Genomic DNA, 16,721 nt, shown 5'->3' on the forward strand with positions numbered 1-16,721 from the left:
CTACCTTAAACTATTCTGTAACATAAACTACTGTAGGGGAGTAACAGCTAGGGTTCCAGTTCTATCTCCAGTCAGGTTTCTCACTTTCCATCACTACCCTCATATCCACACACCATAATCCTCACCTTTCACCTGACCCAATTTAGATTCCACGGTTAATCACTAAAATTACTCCTTTGTATATATAGCCAATCCCCTTGACCCTCACTCTCTTCATCTGACCTACTGGGCAAAGATGAAATCCAGATTAAACCATTTATCCATTTATTCCACATCTGCATCAGAGCAAGTGAAAATGGATGAAGAAAAATGCACAACCTTCTGATAATTCTTATTTCGAACTGATGGTCACAAATCTCAAACAAGCAAGTAACAGTGCGGAATACCCTAAAATATCTAGTTTGTTCAATTTTCCAATCTCTAAAATAACTATTTCACACCTTCTCCTCTCTTCTCAGATTTTTTGGACCTCTCCACTACCCTAAGCTAATGACTACATTGAGAAAACAGAAGTAATCAGATTCTCTTCCCACCAACAAAACTACCCGTACCTAACCCATACTCTTCTTTCTCTTCTGTTAGGACAGATAATATCTTCCCAATCCCATCAACCCTCCCATTTTGTGCTCTGAATCTATCTTTCCACTTTCTTAAGGAATTTATATCCCTCTCCTTCCTGCATCATCAATTTTTCTCCCACTGGTTCTATGGCATCAACATACAAACCTTCTCAAATATCTCCAGTCACCTAAACCGCATTCGCCCTCACCTATTGGCCTACTTCTTTGCCTCTTCAAAGAGTTGTCTGTATGACTGTTTCCACTTCATGTCCTCAGATTCTTTCCTCAATGTACTCCAATCAGGCTTCTTTCTTTTCCTCTCCATTGAGATTACAATTGTCAAGGTCATTGGAGAACTCCATTTTTTCAAATCCATAAATTGCATGTCTTTTTCTTTTTCCTGACCTCTCCATAGCACTCAATGCTGCCCTCCATCTTGTAACATTTCCTTCACCTGCCACATAGTAACCACCAATGACCACAATGTTACCAAATTCATATAATCATATAATCACACTATCTGGTGATTATAAACTCAGGCTTTGGAGTCACACAGACATGGATTCAAATCCTGGCACAATCACTTTATAGTATCCAATTTAGGGACAGACAATTTAATCACTGAGCCTCAGTTTCTTGATCTACAAACAGGAAAAACATTAGTAATTATTTCACCGCTATGAGGATTAAATTAGTATTATCTTTTTTTTCTTTAAACATCTTAGCAGCATTTGACACAACTCATTTCTAAGAAATTCTTGCTTCTCTTGCGAGGGTGATATTATTTTTTTTTTATTTCCCTAATCTGAAATCCTACGTGATTTTTTTCATAATCTTTAGTAAAAAGATGATGTTTTAATTCTGAAATACATAAACTTTCTGATATATGTTTAAAAAGGGTCTTCTCCTCTAAGACCCTCTTATTTTCATCCATGACTGCTAAACTATCAAAGTATAATTGCTTATTATTTACTGTAGCAAATTAGGCAGATAATTTGTGGGAGATGTTCAGGAAGAAGAAACAAAGTTTATTAGGATGAAGAGGTGGGGAATATCATGATTTAGGAAATCTATATAATTAGATAAAGCAGGGGGAGAAGGGAGCATGTGTGGGTGTCATATTACTTCCAAATAAAACACAAAATTGAGGAAAGATATTTTCATTGTTTATTGTTCTTATTTAGAAAACAATTGAGAAAATGATCACAATGAAAAAGGATATAAAAAATTAAGAATCAGAAAATTAGAATCACAAAGCCTTAGGAATATTTAAATACATCTGACTCCCAAGGAACCAGGTTCGTTTTCAAATAATCTAGGCAATCATCTAACACATAAGGGCTGTTTCTATTTTCTCTAACAGCTAGAGTGTTTTATCAGATTGCTATTACATGTTCTATAATAAAATTAAACACAAATAACAAAAGCTTGTTTAATTTGTGCACTAATGGAATTTTTAAAATGATAAAGAGAGGGCTCTACAATATTATAAATGTATCTGAGCTTTCCACTCATCTCCTAAAATTATTAAAATTAATTAGGTAGCTACCAAAGACCCTACTTTTTAGATGGTCATGTTAAGCCTTTCTCCAGAAACTCTTAAATCCTTTGAATGTCACCTTTGCATTTCCATATGTATTTCCAAAATTATTTTGATAAAACATTAAGCAAACTATATAAGGAAATACTGGAAACAAACCCAACAACCAGCCATAAGAGGAATTAGGAAGAAATCACAATATACCATGGCCAAAATATGATGAAATCATTTAAAATATACTAATGATGAGTTTGAAATACTATGGAAAAAGGTTTGTTAGAGAGTTAAGCGGGGAAAAAACAATATAAAATCAAACAAGCCATACAAACAGAAAATATATGCATAGATTAAACACTGAAATAACAGGGATCAAACAGATTGACAGCATCTTGGTGGTAAGTCTATGAGTATTATTTTCTTTCCACATTATTATAATTTTCAAGTTTTCTATCATAATCATATAATATTATTCAAGTTTTCTATAATAATCAATCTATAATAATAAAAATCACTCCGGTAACAGAAAAATGGACCATATTTTAAAAACATCTGGCAATATTCATCAATAATGAATTTATCTTAAAATTTTCCTGAATCCTGAATAGGCTTCCCAAATGACACAAATGAAAGTTATCTTGACAGAATTGCCAAAAACAAAGTTGCTTTATAAAATTCCTGATCAAAATCAATACATAAAAAACCCAAAGACTTTGCACAATTCCTCTTCAGACCTCAAGATAAGCATATGGAAGAAGAAGAAATAATTACTACTTATAGAAAAGAAAAAAATATTGCTGATGATTGAGATTGCCTTCTCATAGCCATAACAAATATTGAGCAGCAATAATAAAACTTCAATCCTTTATCCTAGGCCAAATAACAACATCACTGTCTTTAAAAATCACTTATAAGTTAATAAATGCATAAAGAAAAAAAAATAGGAAGATAATATAGCAAAACATAACAGTGTTGTGGGTGCTAGAATTATACATGATTTCAACTTTTTTCTTATACCTTCCAAAATTGCCACTATAAATAATTATAGCTGACCTAAATTATCAAGAGAATATGCAGAAATGTACTCACTGTACAGATTAAATAAAAATATATAACACTTAGAAAATCCAGATCTGGTCATGAGAATAACTCAGAAAAATGTGAGGTCCTCTCAGATCAGTCAATTCTAATATCACCTTTAAGGAGAATAAAATATTTTTAACTTCTATAACAAGAGTTCATAATTTGAACAGCGTACATATTTTTCTCTTTCCTACTGAGAAACCTGTCATAAAATAGATCTAGGGATGCATTTTGTTTTGAAGAGATATAGCTTATCTCTTTGTTCATAAGCCATCAACATTGGGATGTCACAGAACCCTCACAATAAGATTTGTTAATGAATGTAGACTCTGTTGAATTAACTGACCTGACAATATTAAAAATATACAACCTGACTTTTTATATAGAAGTGTATTTTAATGCCTGTCATTAGCTAAAAGTGTCAACTTGTTTCAATGAAATCAATTGTAAAGAAAATGAAATTTAGAATCCAGATAACTATAATCCCTATGAACAACAACAACAAGACAATTACAGCCTTTCAGAAGAGCTTTCAACATCTTGAAAAATCATTACACGATCAACTTTCAAATTGTTAAATAGACAAAATAATAGAATATCTACCTATGAATATAGTATTTGTCCCTGAAATAAAATTATCTGGTTTTAAAACCTAACTCTGCTGTTCACAAATTGTATAATCTGAGAAAATTATACAACCTTTCTGTGCTACTATTTATCTATATATAAAAAAAAATCAGGATATTAGTATGGCTTCCTACTGAAAGAGATATTTTAAAGATTAAAGGAGGAAATACCATGTCCAGAAGATAATAGCAAGCATCAGGGCTCTTCCCCTCACCCCCCTTTTTCTCAGTCTAAATAGAATTTCTCATAAATTTTGAAATAAGAATGATGACCTCTAACTCAGGAAATTGGTACTAAAAAAGTACTAAATTCACTCAAAATCATAACTACTTGCCCATAAAGTAACTTCTGCAACCTGAGTATAATCTAACAAAATTATGATAAATGACGTTGTATACAGGTATATAAAGATAAAGGTAGTCTTTATCGCAGTTATTAAAAATAATAATAAAAAGTACACAAGAATTCTTTCTTAAAGTGTGTACCAAGAAATTTAAAATCCCTGTATTCACAAAATATTGTCTTGAACAGCAAATTTACTGGGGAAATGCAATAATACAAGATTAAAGCAAATTTTAAACATTTAAGTGTTCTTAGGATATTCAAAGTTAATGTGCTGATGTCATTCTAAGATTACCCAAATTTGTAATATAACATTGTTACTCTTTATAAATAAAGGAATACCAGCTGGTTCTCATTAACCTGGAAGTAGTTACACTAAAACTTAATGAAGCCATTCAATTACCTTGGGGATGATTTTTCCTCTTTTCTCATAAGGAAATTAATACAAGTGACAGACTGTAATAAAAAATTCAATAGTGTAGAAGGCTTTTTAATGAATTTCATTTTGGCAAATGATCATATACAAATTAACAAAAGCTGAAATCATGATGATTTCATTTATTGTTCTGCATTTATCTGATTAATAGGCATTAATTCTGTTAATGGAAACAAGAGAACCCTATTGTTATATACAGATTAGAAGTGTAAACATTAAGCATTTCCCACAACTACTGACTTCACAAACTATTTTGAATGTTATTTCAAATAACACTGAATATCACAGAAGGTTAGGTAAGCAAAGAGCTCTACTGCCACCTAATGAAATAAACAACCAAAAAAAGCTCATTTTGAGCTATCTATGGAATAGGAAAATAATCTTGCTTTGCTAAATACAGTAGACAAACATTAAAACAATTAACTGGAAACAACTAGGATATATATCAAAATACTGTAGGAAAAGCTACAATACCTCAGTTTCATGATAAAATTAGTAGCAAAAACAGGAAAGCCTTGAGACAGAAATGTTCTAAAAGAAAGGAGACCGAAGTCAAACAATGTTATCTAAAGCGATAGCAATTAAAACTTCACTGCAGGCTCCACTTTTCATGTGTATGTTGGAAATGAAAGAAAAGAGAACAAGAACTTCTTACAAATCACACTCTCAATGAATTACAGTAAGTTTTTGGCTCAGCAGCTCAAAAGTAAACACCATCAAAATATTCTCTCACAATTCGCATTGACTCAAATATTCTTAGCATTATAATACGTACATTTAAAGGAATTTTAGCTAATGTTTTTTTCATATAAGCGTCAATTCCGTAAGTATGACAGCTTTGTCATACCCTTGTTCCTTTTATTTAATATTCTAATCTGTCAAGAATTCCTGAATTCTCGTTTCAGAATAGAGGAAATTTGGGGGGCTGGAATAGTTTGTGTCTTTAGTAACATAAAATTTAACATCAAGGAACTAGAATGAAGTAAGAATACAAATGCAGAATGCCAGATCATAAAAACAGGGAGAAAGCAAACAAAAGTAGCAGCAATAATTTCAGGCAACAGTTCACTGAAGGAAACAGGGGTATAGTAAACTGTTCCTTTACAGCTGAGACTCCCATGACTTGGACATGGCATGTTTCTGTCCAAGCTGGCAGTGGTGTATACTCCATTACGTACCTACTGTTTAGGAGGAAAAAATCTAGGGGCTGAATCCACACAATACTATATGGGAGTTAGGCAATACAGAGAGAAGCTCACTTAAATTCATATATATATAAGATAAAAAATATATCCTTTACATTTATGTGCTGCTGCTCTTTTAATTGAATGTCTGTTTGTTAATAAAAATGGTGCTCTAGGCACTTCCAAGTTACAAGTCTAACAAAATACTTATATGGCGTGTCTGTTGTGTGTGTGGTAGACACACACATGATGTCAAAATGTTGAAAAGCCACACAAACACAGAAAACACAAAGGTACTAAAGCCCATGCATGTATCAAATGGACTGGATTTCATATTCGTATTGACATCCTAAATTAAAACAGGATTTAAAAACATGGCTGTTTTATTAGAAGCATTTACTCATTTATTCTTACTGCCTAAAAATATAACAAACACGTAAGCATATTTTGAACACGTAATAACAGTGCTGGGAGGACCCAAGTATTCCAAAGTCAAGCAATGTCAAAGTCATGATGCTCAAAGCTTAACCAATATATACCTAAAATAGTAAGCTTCCAACCTATAAACTGCTTTTAGATACTCATACTGAACATACAGTAGCCAGGAAACATACAACAGAGAGGAAATGTGGCTACTTGGAATATGTAGGTAGGTAAGAAGATAGGTAGGTAGTTAGGCAGACAGGTAGGCAGCAGGTCTATAATTATATCCGAGTTCTCACTCGTGGAGTAGTCCCAGTTAACACCAGTGAGTTCCAGATTATTATGCTAATCAAAAGGAATACCTTCCCCAGCTCATGGGGGGAATAAGAGGGCTTTACAGGCTATCCTTTCTCCAGTTCTCAGTAAGCAATATACAAAAAAATATGGCCAAGAAATAAAAGGAAGGGAGAATGCAAGGAAAAGGGAAAAAAAGTAAATTTCATCAGAAAACAAATTTAGTGACATTTTATTTTCAAAGGGATTCCTTTACTTATTTGCCAAAAAAAAAAGTTCTGTTGATAATAATGCTGATGGCAGCAGCTATTTATTATTTTACCATAATACTAGGTACTGGACTAAGCACTTTACATTTAAACATCATAAAAATCCTATGAGATACTACTGTTATTCCCATTTTACAGATGAAGAAACTGAGACTCATCAAGATTAAGTAATTACCAAGATTACATCACTACTAAATTCAGAGCATAGATATATATCAGTTTAACTCAACCACTAAGTTTACATGCTTTTCCAGTGAAAATTAGTAACAAACTAATAAATTATATACAATAAGACTTAAATCAATTATAAAACTTTATAGATATGTACTCTAGCCTGGGCACTGATCCTGGCCCTAAAAGAAGACAGAAGTGTGCCCAATTTGACAAATGATAGTGAAAGTGCAACAAAGAAGTAATAATATTGCCATGCTTCAACGTCCAATATAAATAATATTTCTTCTGTTATTCTTTGATCATATTCAGCCTAACAGTACTTTCTTCCTCAGATATTCCACCATTACCTCATTTACAGCTCTATTTTATTTGTCTTAAAATGATATAAAGCGTCATTTGTTTAGGATGGGGGGTGTTCACCTCTCCTTCCTTATCTTAAAAAGACAGTCAATTACAATGAAAAAATATGATAAATAGCTCTGATTGAAATATGAAGTTCATACTTCTCTATATGCCACAGTAAGAACAATTTTTCTAGAGCAACTCTTTGATAATCATGGTCAAGTTGTTCTGAAATTAATACTAAAGGAGAACGAAATCAACATGCAGTATAAAGCTAATCCGAAGTTCTATTTTGCAAGAGTAGGGATTTAAAGACATTCTCACACATTACACAGAAAACATAGTTCAGGTCATCATTGTATTCCAGGATGGAAAACAAACAATATTCTCTTTACCATATTATGCAACTTAAAAACACAAAACACTCAGGAATATACACAAATATCTAAACATTAAAATTGTAATTTTACATGGTTCTCTCCAATTTTTTTCCAGTGTAGAATTTAAAAGAAGACACTATGAAATATCCTTTCAAGAAAGGCACTTTGCAAGACAAGCTTCTTCAGATAGTAAATAATTTATATTTAAATCTGACATCAAAATCTGCCATAAATAAAGATTTTTTCCATTTGTTAAACCCTGTCTGTCAAATTTAATTGAATTATGTTTAAATGTACAATCCAGAGCACAAAGATTCTGCTAACAATACAGTACAAGCCCTAGTAGCAAAACATTTCAATAATACCATTTTTTACCTTCGAGTCTTCATTGCTCACACCTAGTTGTAACACAGCTTGAGGAGATTTTAGATTTGCCTGAGCAGAGTGAGCCATTTGAAGGTTAAGCTGCCATCCGACTGTCTCCAGCTATAAAACAGAAGTGCAGATTGAAATTACATGGAACACAAGGAGAAAAGCAGTCAACTTTAAGCAAATCTCCACTCAAAAGGTATAAATATGGAGTGCCTGGATGTCATGGAAAGTCAGTCTTAGGGCTCCTTTAACCTGCATACTCTGCAAATTTTCCCTTTGGGTTCATTAGATTGGCCTCTTGTCAAATCAAATTCAAAGTGCAATTTGACTTTAAATATACTCTTCCCTAAAAATAAAAATTTTAAGACTAAGCAATGAAGTATATCACAAGAGCCTATGGTTTCTGAAGAGTAAACTACGATTTTTGAAATGTTATCTCTTAAAGACAATGATTCTTAAATAACAACACACTTTAACTAGTAAATAGCATATATTGGTGAGAAGCACTTTAATAATCTACATCTTTCAAAAATCTTTGCATTAAGTAGAACTCAGGTAAGATTTTCCTATTTATTTATTTTTATTTAAAGGGAAACTCAAGTACCCAGATGGGAAAAGGTTCACAGACACAGTGACACTAAGATAGAGACAGACAAATAATTGATATCTACTACTGAGCAGGTGCTTCTCAACAGACAACCATACTTCCCAAAGTCTAGGTTAAGTCAGAAACTAATTAGAACATTTCCTTTGAATTCATTAATACAACAGCAAAAATTTAATCAGGCATTGCAAAAAAGTATTATAGGAAAACTAGGGTAGTTCAATTTTTCTTTTAAAATATTAAGCAGTAAGGGGTGCACAGGTAGTTCAATGGCAGGCGGCAAACCTGCCTTGCAGGAGACCTGGGTTCAATTCCCAGCCCAGCACCCAGCCACCCAAAATATATATATATTAAGCAGCACAGACAAAGTTTGATTGAGTTTGACAGCTTATTAGTTCCTCCAACCTCAGACTATAAAAGTTTTAGATTTAATTTTTTGTGAATCTCAAGTACCAACATTTAAGGAAGTTTGGTAAAATGCAATTGTCATATGCTTCTGACAACATAACCCTAATAACAGATTTGGTAAGACTACCTTAGCTACACTGGGTAAGAATGACAACCTTATAACATTTTTTATTCGACCAGAATATTAACTGCTTAACTTGAAAGACAGTTCAACAGTTAGAATCACAGCAGCGACTCAAATCCAAGTCAGAAACAGAGCAATGAAAGTATTATCTATATCAGAGAAGATGTGATGAGAAAATAAAGAGACAGTTTTGTGCTCTCTGGCACTGATTCTTTTAGAGGCTATGAGTAAAAAAGGTAGAAATGTTGCAGAGACATATTTATAATACCACAAATTAAAAAAATCAATGTAATGATCAAGTAAGGAAACCTGATGTATGGATCTTTAACACTGAATACAGTGAACACAGCCTCTGATACTAGACTACCACTATTTTCAACAGTCACATGCAATAGACCCTCTGTTAAAACAAATAAATACATCATAACCAATTTCATATATCCAAATACTCTGATATATGTGCCTGTCTTAATAGAAAAGCACCTTCTAGGTATTCATATGGACCCGTAACACATTGCATTAATCTTATTTAATTGATCCTATACCTGTCCTTTAGATACTTAAGGTAACTAATGAAGATAAATAATAAGCATGTACATTAAAATATATGCCTATTGTGGTCACTGTTTGCATAAATTAATTTATGCTTAGGCTACAGCATAAACATGGTATGGGGAAATTTAAAACAGCACTGAACTTAAAGCTTACGCCTCAATAATGCTGGAGCTGCTACCCAGCTTTTACTCACTATGTGACACTGGTTAAGTTATACTGGAAATTGAATCATGACATGTCCCCCACAAGGCATGTTCAAGTTCTAACCCCTGGTCCTATGGGTGTGAACTCATTTATAAACACAATCTTTGAAGATCCTATTAAGAAGAGGCCAGGGTGCATGGGTGGTTCAGTGGTAAAATGCTCGCTTTACATGTGGGAAAACCGAGTTTGATTCCTGGACCATGCACCCCCCCTCACCGCCCCCCCAAAAAGATGGAGACAAATTAAATCAGGGTGGACCTTAATCTTATATGACTAGAATCCTCAAAAGCAAAAGAAATTTGGAAATGGAACCAAAAACCACAGGAGGACACAGAAAGAGACAGATCACCATCTGACAGAGTCAAGAGACTGACGGGGAAGCCATGAAAAGAATGCTACAGACTTCAGACAAAGCATGGTCTGTCAGTATCTTGATTTTGGACTTCTAGCCTCCAAACTGTGACCAATAAATTCCTTTTATTTAAGCCAAACAGTGTTTAGAATCTGTCATAGCAGCCCTGTCAAATTAGAACAAGTCATATTCTTCCAAGACTTCAATTTCCTCATACAAAATGAGAAAAAAATCTATCTGAACTATGTACTTTCCTGAGTTACTGACACTATCAAATGAGAAAATGCATATTAAAAGTGTTTTAGAAACTGCAAAGCAGTATAAACATAAGGCATTTGGGGCACCTAATTTTTCTATAGTGTCTTTTAAATATTTTTCAAATATTCTCCAATATTCAGTTAAGACCAAATCAGACCAGTGCAATTCAAGTTCCAAGTCAACCCTTCATTGTTCCTCCCTTTCCCATCCTATCAAAACAGTCTTCAAATTGGGCTACCTGCCTCCTTTCTAATCTCATCCCATTATTCCACTTTCCTTCTTAGAATTCTACAATGAAAAAAAAAAAAAAGCCTTTCAGAGCCAGACCAGGTTTGCCAATCAAGAACTGGAGTTGGTACGTGGCTCTTTGTGTCCTCAGGCTCTATGTGCCCCCTTTTCTTGTGGTCCAGGCCTTTTCCAGTATTTTGTCCTGTCCAACTCAAAAAGACTCTCGGTTTGTTTGTTCTCCATCAACCCGCCCCCTCTCTGCCAGGGCGAAAAATCCTGGTTCCTTTCATGCTTATTCCATACTTATCTGTGCTCAGGGCCTGTTTTCAGCACTTAGAATTTGTTAATTAATTCCACGATTGGGGCTTGGTTGACCAAAGCCTTTGCTACCTGTAAAGTTCGTGTACTTTCCCCTTGGGGAACCAGCCCACTGTGCCCATGAGGGATTGGCACTGGCCTCCACGGCTTGGGAAACTTACAGTTCTGTGTGGGATTTCAGATGTTCCACCAGCTCCAGACTGGTGTACACTGTGTGTTTGGTCACTGATGTCCCCCTAACAGTTGTTCTGTACAGTTCCTGGCTATTTAGTTTATCAGGTGGATAAATTAAATTTCACACCTCACTATGCTGCCATCTCGCCCCACTGCTCAGCTTTCCCACTAAGATCAGGAACAAGACAAGGAAGCCCACTGTCACCACTATTATTCAGCATGTGCTGAAGTTCCAGACAGAGCAATTATACAAGAAAAAGAAATGTCAAATGGTGCAACCACTGTGGAAGGTAGTTTGGCGGTTCCTCAAAAAGCTGAATATGGAATTGCCATAAGACCCAGCAATACCATTGCTGGGTATCTACTCGAAGGACTTAAGGGCAAAGACACAAATGGAGATTTGCACACCAATGTTTATAGCAGCGTTATTTACAATTGCAAAGAGATGGAAACAGCCAAAATGTCCATCAACAGAAGAATGGCTAAACAAACTGTGGTATATACATACGATGGAATATTATGCAGCTTTAAGACAGGATAAACTTATGAAGCATTTAATAACATGGATGGACCTAGAGAACATTATGCTGAGTGAGTCTAGCCAAAAACTAAAGGACAAATACTGTATGGTTCCACTGATGTGAACGGACATTCGAGAATAAACTTGGAATATGTCATTGGTAACAGAGTCCATCAGGAGATAGAAATAGGGTAAGATAATGGGTAATTGGAGCTGAAGAGATACAGACTGTGCAACAGGACTAGATACATAAACTCAAAAATGGACAGCACAATAATATCTAATTGTAAAGTAATCATGTTAAAACACTGAATGAAGCTGCATCTGAGCTATAGGCTTTGTTTGTTTGTTTTTGTTGTTTTTTTTTACTATTATTATTACTTTTATTTCTTTTCTCTATATTAACATTCTATATCTTTGTCTGTTGTGTTGCTAGTTCTTCTAAACCGATGCAAATGTACTAAGAAATGATGATCACGCATCTATGTGATGATGTTAAGAATTACTGATTGCATATGTAGAATGGTATTATTTCTAAATGTTGGGTTAATTTCTTTTTTTTTCCCCGTTAATTAATAAAAAAGAAAATAAATAAAAATAAATAAATAAATAAATAAAAATAACTGACCCCCCCCCAAAAAAATGATAAAGGGAATATATGAAAAACCTATAGCTAATATCATCCTCAATGGGAAAAAACTGAAAACTTTCCCCCTAAGATCAGGAAAAAGACAAGGATGTCCACTATCACCACTTTTATTCAACATTGCATTGGAAGTTCTAGTCAGAGCAATTAGACAAGAAAAAGAAATGCAAGGCATCAAAATTGGAAAGGAAAAAGTAAAACTCTCACTGTTTGCAGATCATATACTACATGTCAAAAACCTCGAAAAATCCACAGCAAAACTACTAGAGCTAATAAATGAGTACAGCAAAGTGGCAGGTTACAAGATCAACACTCAAAAATCTGTAGTGTTTCTATACACTAGTAATGAACAATCTGAGGGGGAAATCAAGAAACGAATTCCATTTACAATTGCAGCCAAAAGAATAAAATATTTAGGAATAAATTTAACTAAAGAGACAAAAGACCTATACAAAGAAAACTACAAGAAATTGTTAAAAGAAATCACAGAAGACCTAAACAGATGGAAGGGCATACCGTGTTCATGGATTGGAAGACTAAATATAGTTAAGATGTCAATGCTACCTAAATTGATCTACAGATCCAATGCAATAGCAATTAAAATCTGTAAAACTTACTTTTCAGAAATAGAAAAATCAATAACCAAATTTACCTGGAAGGGCAGGGTGTCCCAAATAGCTAAAAGGATACTGACAAAAAAAAATTGCAGTCGGAGGTCTCACACTACCTGACTTTAAGGCATATTATGAAGTCACAGTGGTCAAAACAGCACAGTACTGGCATAAAGACAGAAATATTGACCAATGGAATCAAATAGAGTGTTCAGATATAGATCCTCTCATCTATGGACAATTGATCTTTGATAAGGCAGTCAAGCCAATTCACCTGGGACAGAACAATCTCTTCAATAAATGGTGCCTAGAGAACTGGATAAACATGCAAAAGAATGAAAGAGGACCCATACCTCACATCTTATAGAAAAGTTAACTGACAATGGATCAAAGACCTAAATATTAGATCTAAGACCACAAAACTGTTAGAAGAAAATGTAGGGAAATATCTTATAAATCTTATACTGGGAGGTGGTTTTATAGACCTTACACCCAAAGCAAGAGCACTGAAGAAAGAAATAATAAATGGAAACTCCTCAAAATTAAACACTTTTGCTCATCAAAGAACTTCATCAAGAAAGTAAAAAGACAGCCTACACAATGGGAGACAATATTTGGAAACGACATATCAGATAAAGGTCTAGTATCCAAAATTTATAAAGAGATTGTTCAATTCAACAACAAAAAGACAGCCAATCCAATTACAAAATGGGAAAAAGACTTGAACAGACACTTCTCAGAAGAGGAAATACAAATGGCCAAAAGGCACATGAAGAGATGCACAACGTCCCTTGCCATTAGAGAAATGCAAATCAAAACCACCAATGAGATATCATCTCACACACACCAGAATGGCCATTATCAATAAAACAGAAAATGACAGGTGCTGGAGAGGATGTGGAGAAAGAGGTACACTTATTCATTGTTGGGTGGGAATGTTAAATGGTACAATCGCTGCGGAAGGCAGTTTGGCAATTCCTCAAAAAGCTGAACATAGAATTGCCATATGACCCGGCAATACCATTGCTAGGTATCTACTCAGAGGACATGAGGGCAAAGACACAAACAGACATTTGCACACCAATGTTTAAAGCAGCATTATTTACAATTGCAAGGAGATAGAAACAGCCAAAATGTCCATCAACAGATGAGTGGCTAAACCAACTGTGGTATATACATATGATGGGGTATTATGCAGCTGTAAGACAGAATAAAGTTATGAAGTATGTAACAACATGGATGGACCTTAAGGACATTACGCTGAGTGAGATTAGCCAAAAATAAAAGGACAAATACTGTATGGTCTCACTGATTTGAACTGACATTAGTGAATAAACTTGGAGAATTTCATTAGTAACAGAGACCATCAGGAGATAGAAATAGGGTAAGATATTAGGTAATTGGAGCTGAAGGGATAGAGATTGTGCAACAGGACTGAATATAAAAACTCAGAAATGGAGAGCACAATACTACCTAACTGTAATACAATTATGTTAGAACACTGAATAAAGCTGAATGTGAAAATGATAGAGGCAGGAGGGCTGGGGGCACAAATGAAATCAGAAAGAAGGACAGATGATAAAGTCTGAGATGGTATAATCTAGGAATGCCTAGAGTGTATAATGATAGTGACTAAGTGTACAAATTTTAAAAATGTTTTTGCATGAGGAAGAACAAAGGGAGGTCATTACTGCAGGGTGCTGAAAATAGATGGTAATTAATATTTTAAAATTTCAACTTACGTGTGAGACTAAAGCAAAAAATGTTTGTTACAAAATTTATATTTCGACTAGTGCATTTCCTAATATAACTTATGTAGATAGCTTGGTTGAACACCATAAGTACATGGAACCTTGGTTAGGACATGAGATTTTGTTGGTTTGTCCAGAGTGATGCCCCGATGAATCCCAGAGTGATTTGATCAGTGAGCGGAAAAGAATTTGCAAAGTCCCATTCAGGGAATGGTGAGAACGGGGGAAAATTCAACCTCCCCAAGTTGAATTCTTGATATTCTCACAAGCAGTGTGGACAACCAAAGCTATAGGCTGAGCCCCCAGTCTTGGGATTTGCTCATATGAAACTTAACCCCACAAAAGATAAGTCAAGCCTACTTAAAATTAGGCCTAAGAGTCACCCCCAAGAGAGCCTCTTTTGTGGCTCAGATATGGCCTCTCTCCCCAGCCAATACAATAAGCAAACTCACTGTCCTCCCTCTGTCTACATGGGACTTGACTCCCAGGGGTGAGGACCTTACTGTCAACATGGGACAGAAATCCTAGAATGAACAGGAACTCGGCATCAAGGGATTGAGAAAACCTTCTTGACCAAAAGGGGGAAGAGAGAAATGAGACAAAGTGTCAATGGCTGAGAGATTCCAGAGTCAAGAGGTTATCCTGGAGGTTACTCTTACACATTAAATAGGCATCACCTTGTTAGTCAAGATGTAAGGGAGAGGCCAGAGGGAACTACCTGAAAATGTAGAGCTGTGTTCCAGTAGCCACGTTTCTTGAAAATGATTGCATAATGATATAGCTTTCAAAATGTGACTGTGTGATTGTGAAAACCTTATGGCTGATGCTCCTTTTATCTACCTTGTCAACAGATGAGTAGAACATATGGAATAAAACTAAATAATAGGGAAACAAATATTAAAATAAATTTAGTAGACTGAAATGCTAGTGATCAATGAAAGGGAGGGGTAAGGGCCATGGTATATATGAATTTTTTTCTGTTTTCTTTTTATTTCTTTTTCTGAGTTGATGCAAATGGTCTAAGTAATGATGATGATAATGAATATGCAACTATATGATGATATTGTGAATATTGATTATATATGTAGAACGGAATGATCATATGTTAATAATGTTGTGTTTGTTGTTATATATTTTTTTAATTTAAAAATTAATAAAAAAAGAAAAAAACTCACAGGACTGTAAAACACAGACAGTGAATCCTAATTAAACTAATATAGTAATATGGTTCATCAATTGTAACAAATGTATGTGCTAATGCAAGATGCTAATAACTGGGGAAAGGGCATGAAAGAAGGGGGACTACAGCAGAATTCTTTGTATTTTTTAATTTTTCTGTAAACCTAAAACTGCTCTAAAATACAAAATCTATTAATAAAAAAAAGAAAGAAACACAATAAAATTAAAGAAAATGGAGGCTGGAGTTAAAGTCAGGAAGCCTTGGGCCTTGTGCTGGTTTGAAAGGATGTATGTACCCTACAAAAGTCATGTTTTAATCAAAATCCCATTTTATGAAGGCAGAATAATCCCTATTCAATACTTTACGTTTGAAACTGTAATTAGATCATCTCCCTGGAGATGTGATTTAATCAAGAGTGGTTGTTAAACTGAGTCAGATGACGATTTATCTCCACCCATCTGGGTGCGTCTTGATTAGTTTCTGAAGTCCTATAAAAGAGGAAACATTTTGGAGAATAAGAGCAATTCAGAGAGGGCACAGCAGGATGACACAGACATGTGAAGTAGAGTCCACAAGCCAGCAACTTTTGGAGATGAAGAAGGAAAACGCCTTCTGGGAGCTTCATGAAACCGGAAGTCAGGAGAGAAAGCTAGCAGATGGCGTTGTGTTCACCACATGCCCTTCCAGATGAGAAAGAAACCCTGACTATGCTTGCCTTGTGCCTTCTCACTTGAGAGAGAAACCCTGAACTTCATTGGCCTTCTT

The 16,721-nt window shown here is 34.6% G+C and overlaps 1 protein-coding gene across 8 annotated transcripts in view; it reads right to left on the bottom strand.

Annotated features, from left to right (window-relative positions):
- The window catches only part of COMMD10 (COMM domain containing 10), a 212,468-nt gene that overhangs the window by 162,067 nt on the left and 33,680 nt on the right, over positions 1–16,721 (bottom strand). For 5 of the 8 annotated variants that reach the window (XR_013166980.1, XM_077138896.1, XM_077138897.1 and 2 more), the window contains exon 5: positions 8,027–8,137. Coding sequence is in view for 6 of the 8 variants with exons in the window: in XM_077138896.1 (XP_076995011.1) it covers positions 8,027–8,137 (111 nt within the window). In the remaining 2 variants the exon portion in view is untranslated. The other 3 variants (XR_013166982.1, XM_077138900.1, XM_077138899.1) reach the window with 3 other exon arrangements.

Source organism: Tamandua tetradactyla, chromosome 21, assembly GCF_023851605.1.
Source record: "Tamandua tetradactyla isolate mTamTet1 chromosome 21, mTamTet1.pri, whole genome shotgun sequence".
NCBI classification, from domain to species: Eukaryota; Metazoa; Chordata; class Mammalia; order Pilosa; family Myrmecophagidae; genus Tamandua; species Tamandua tetradactyla.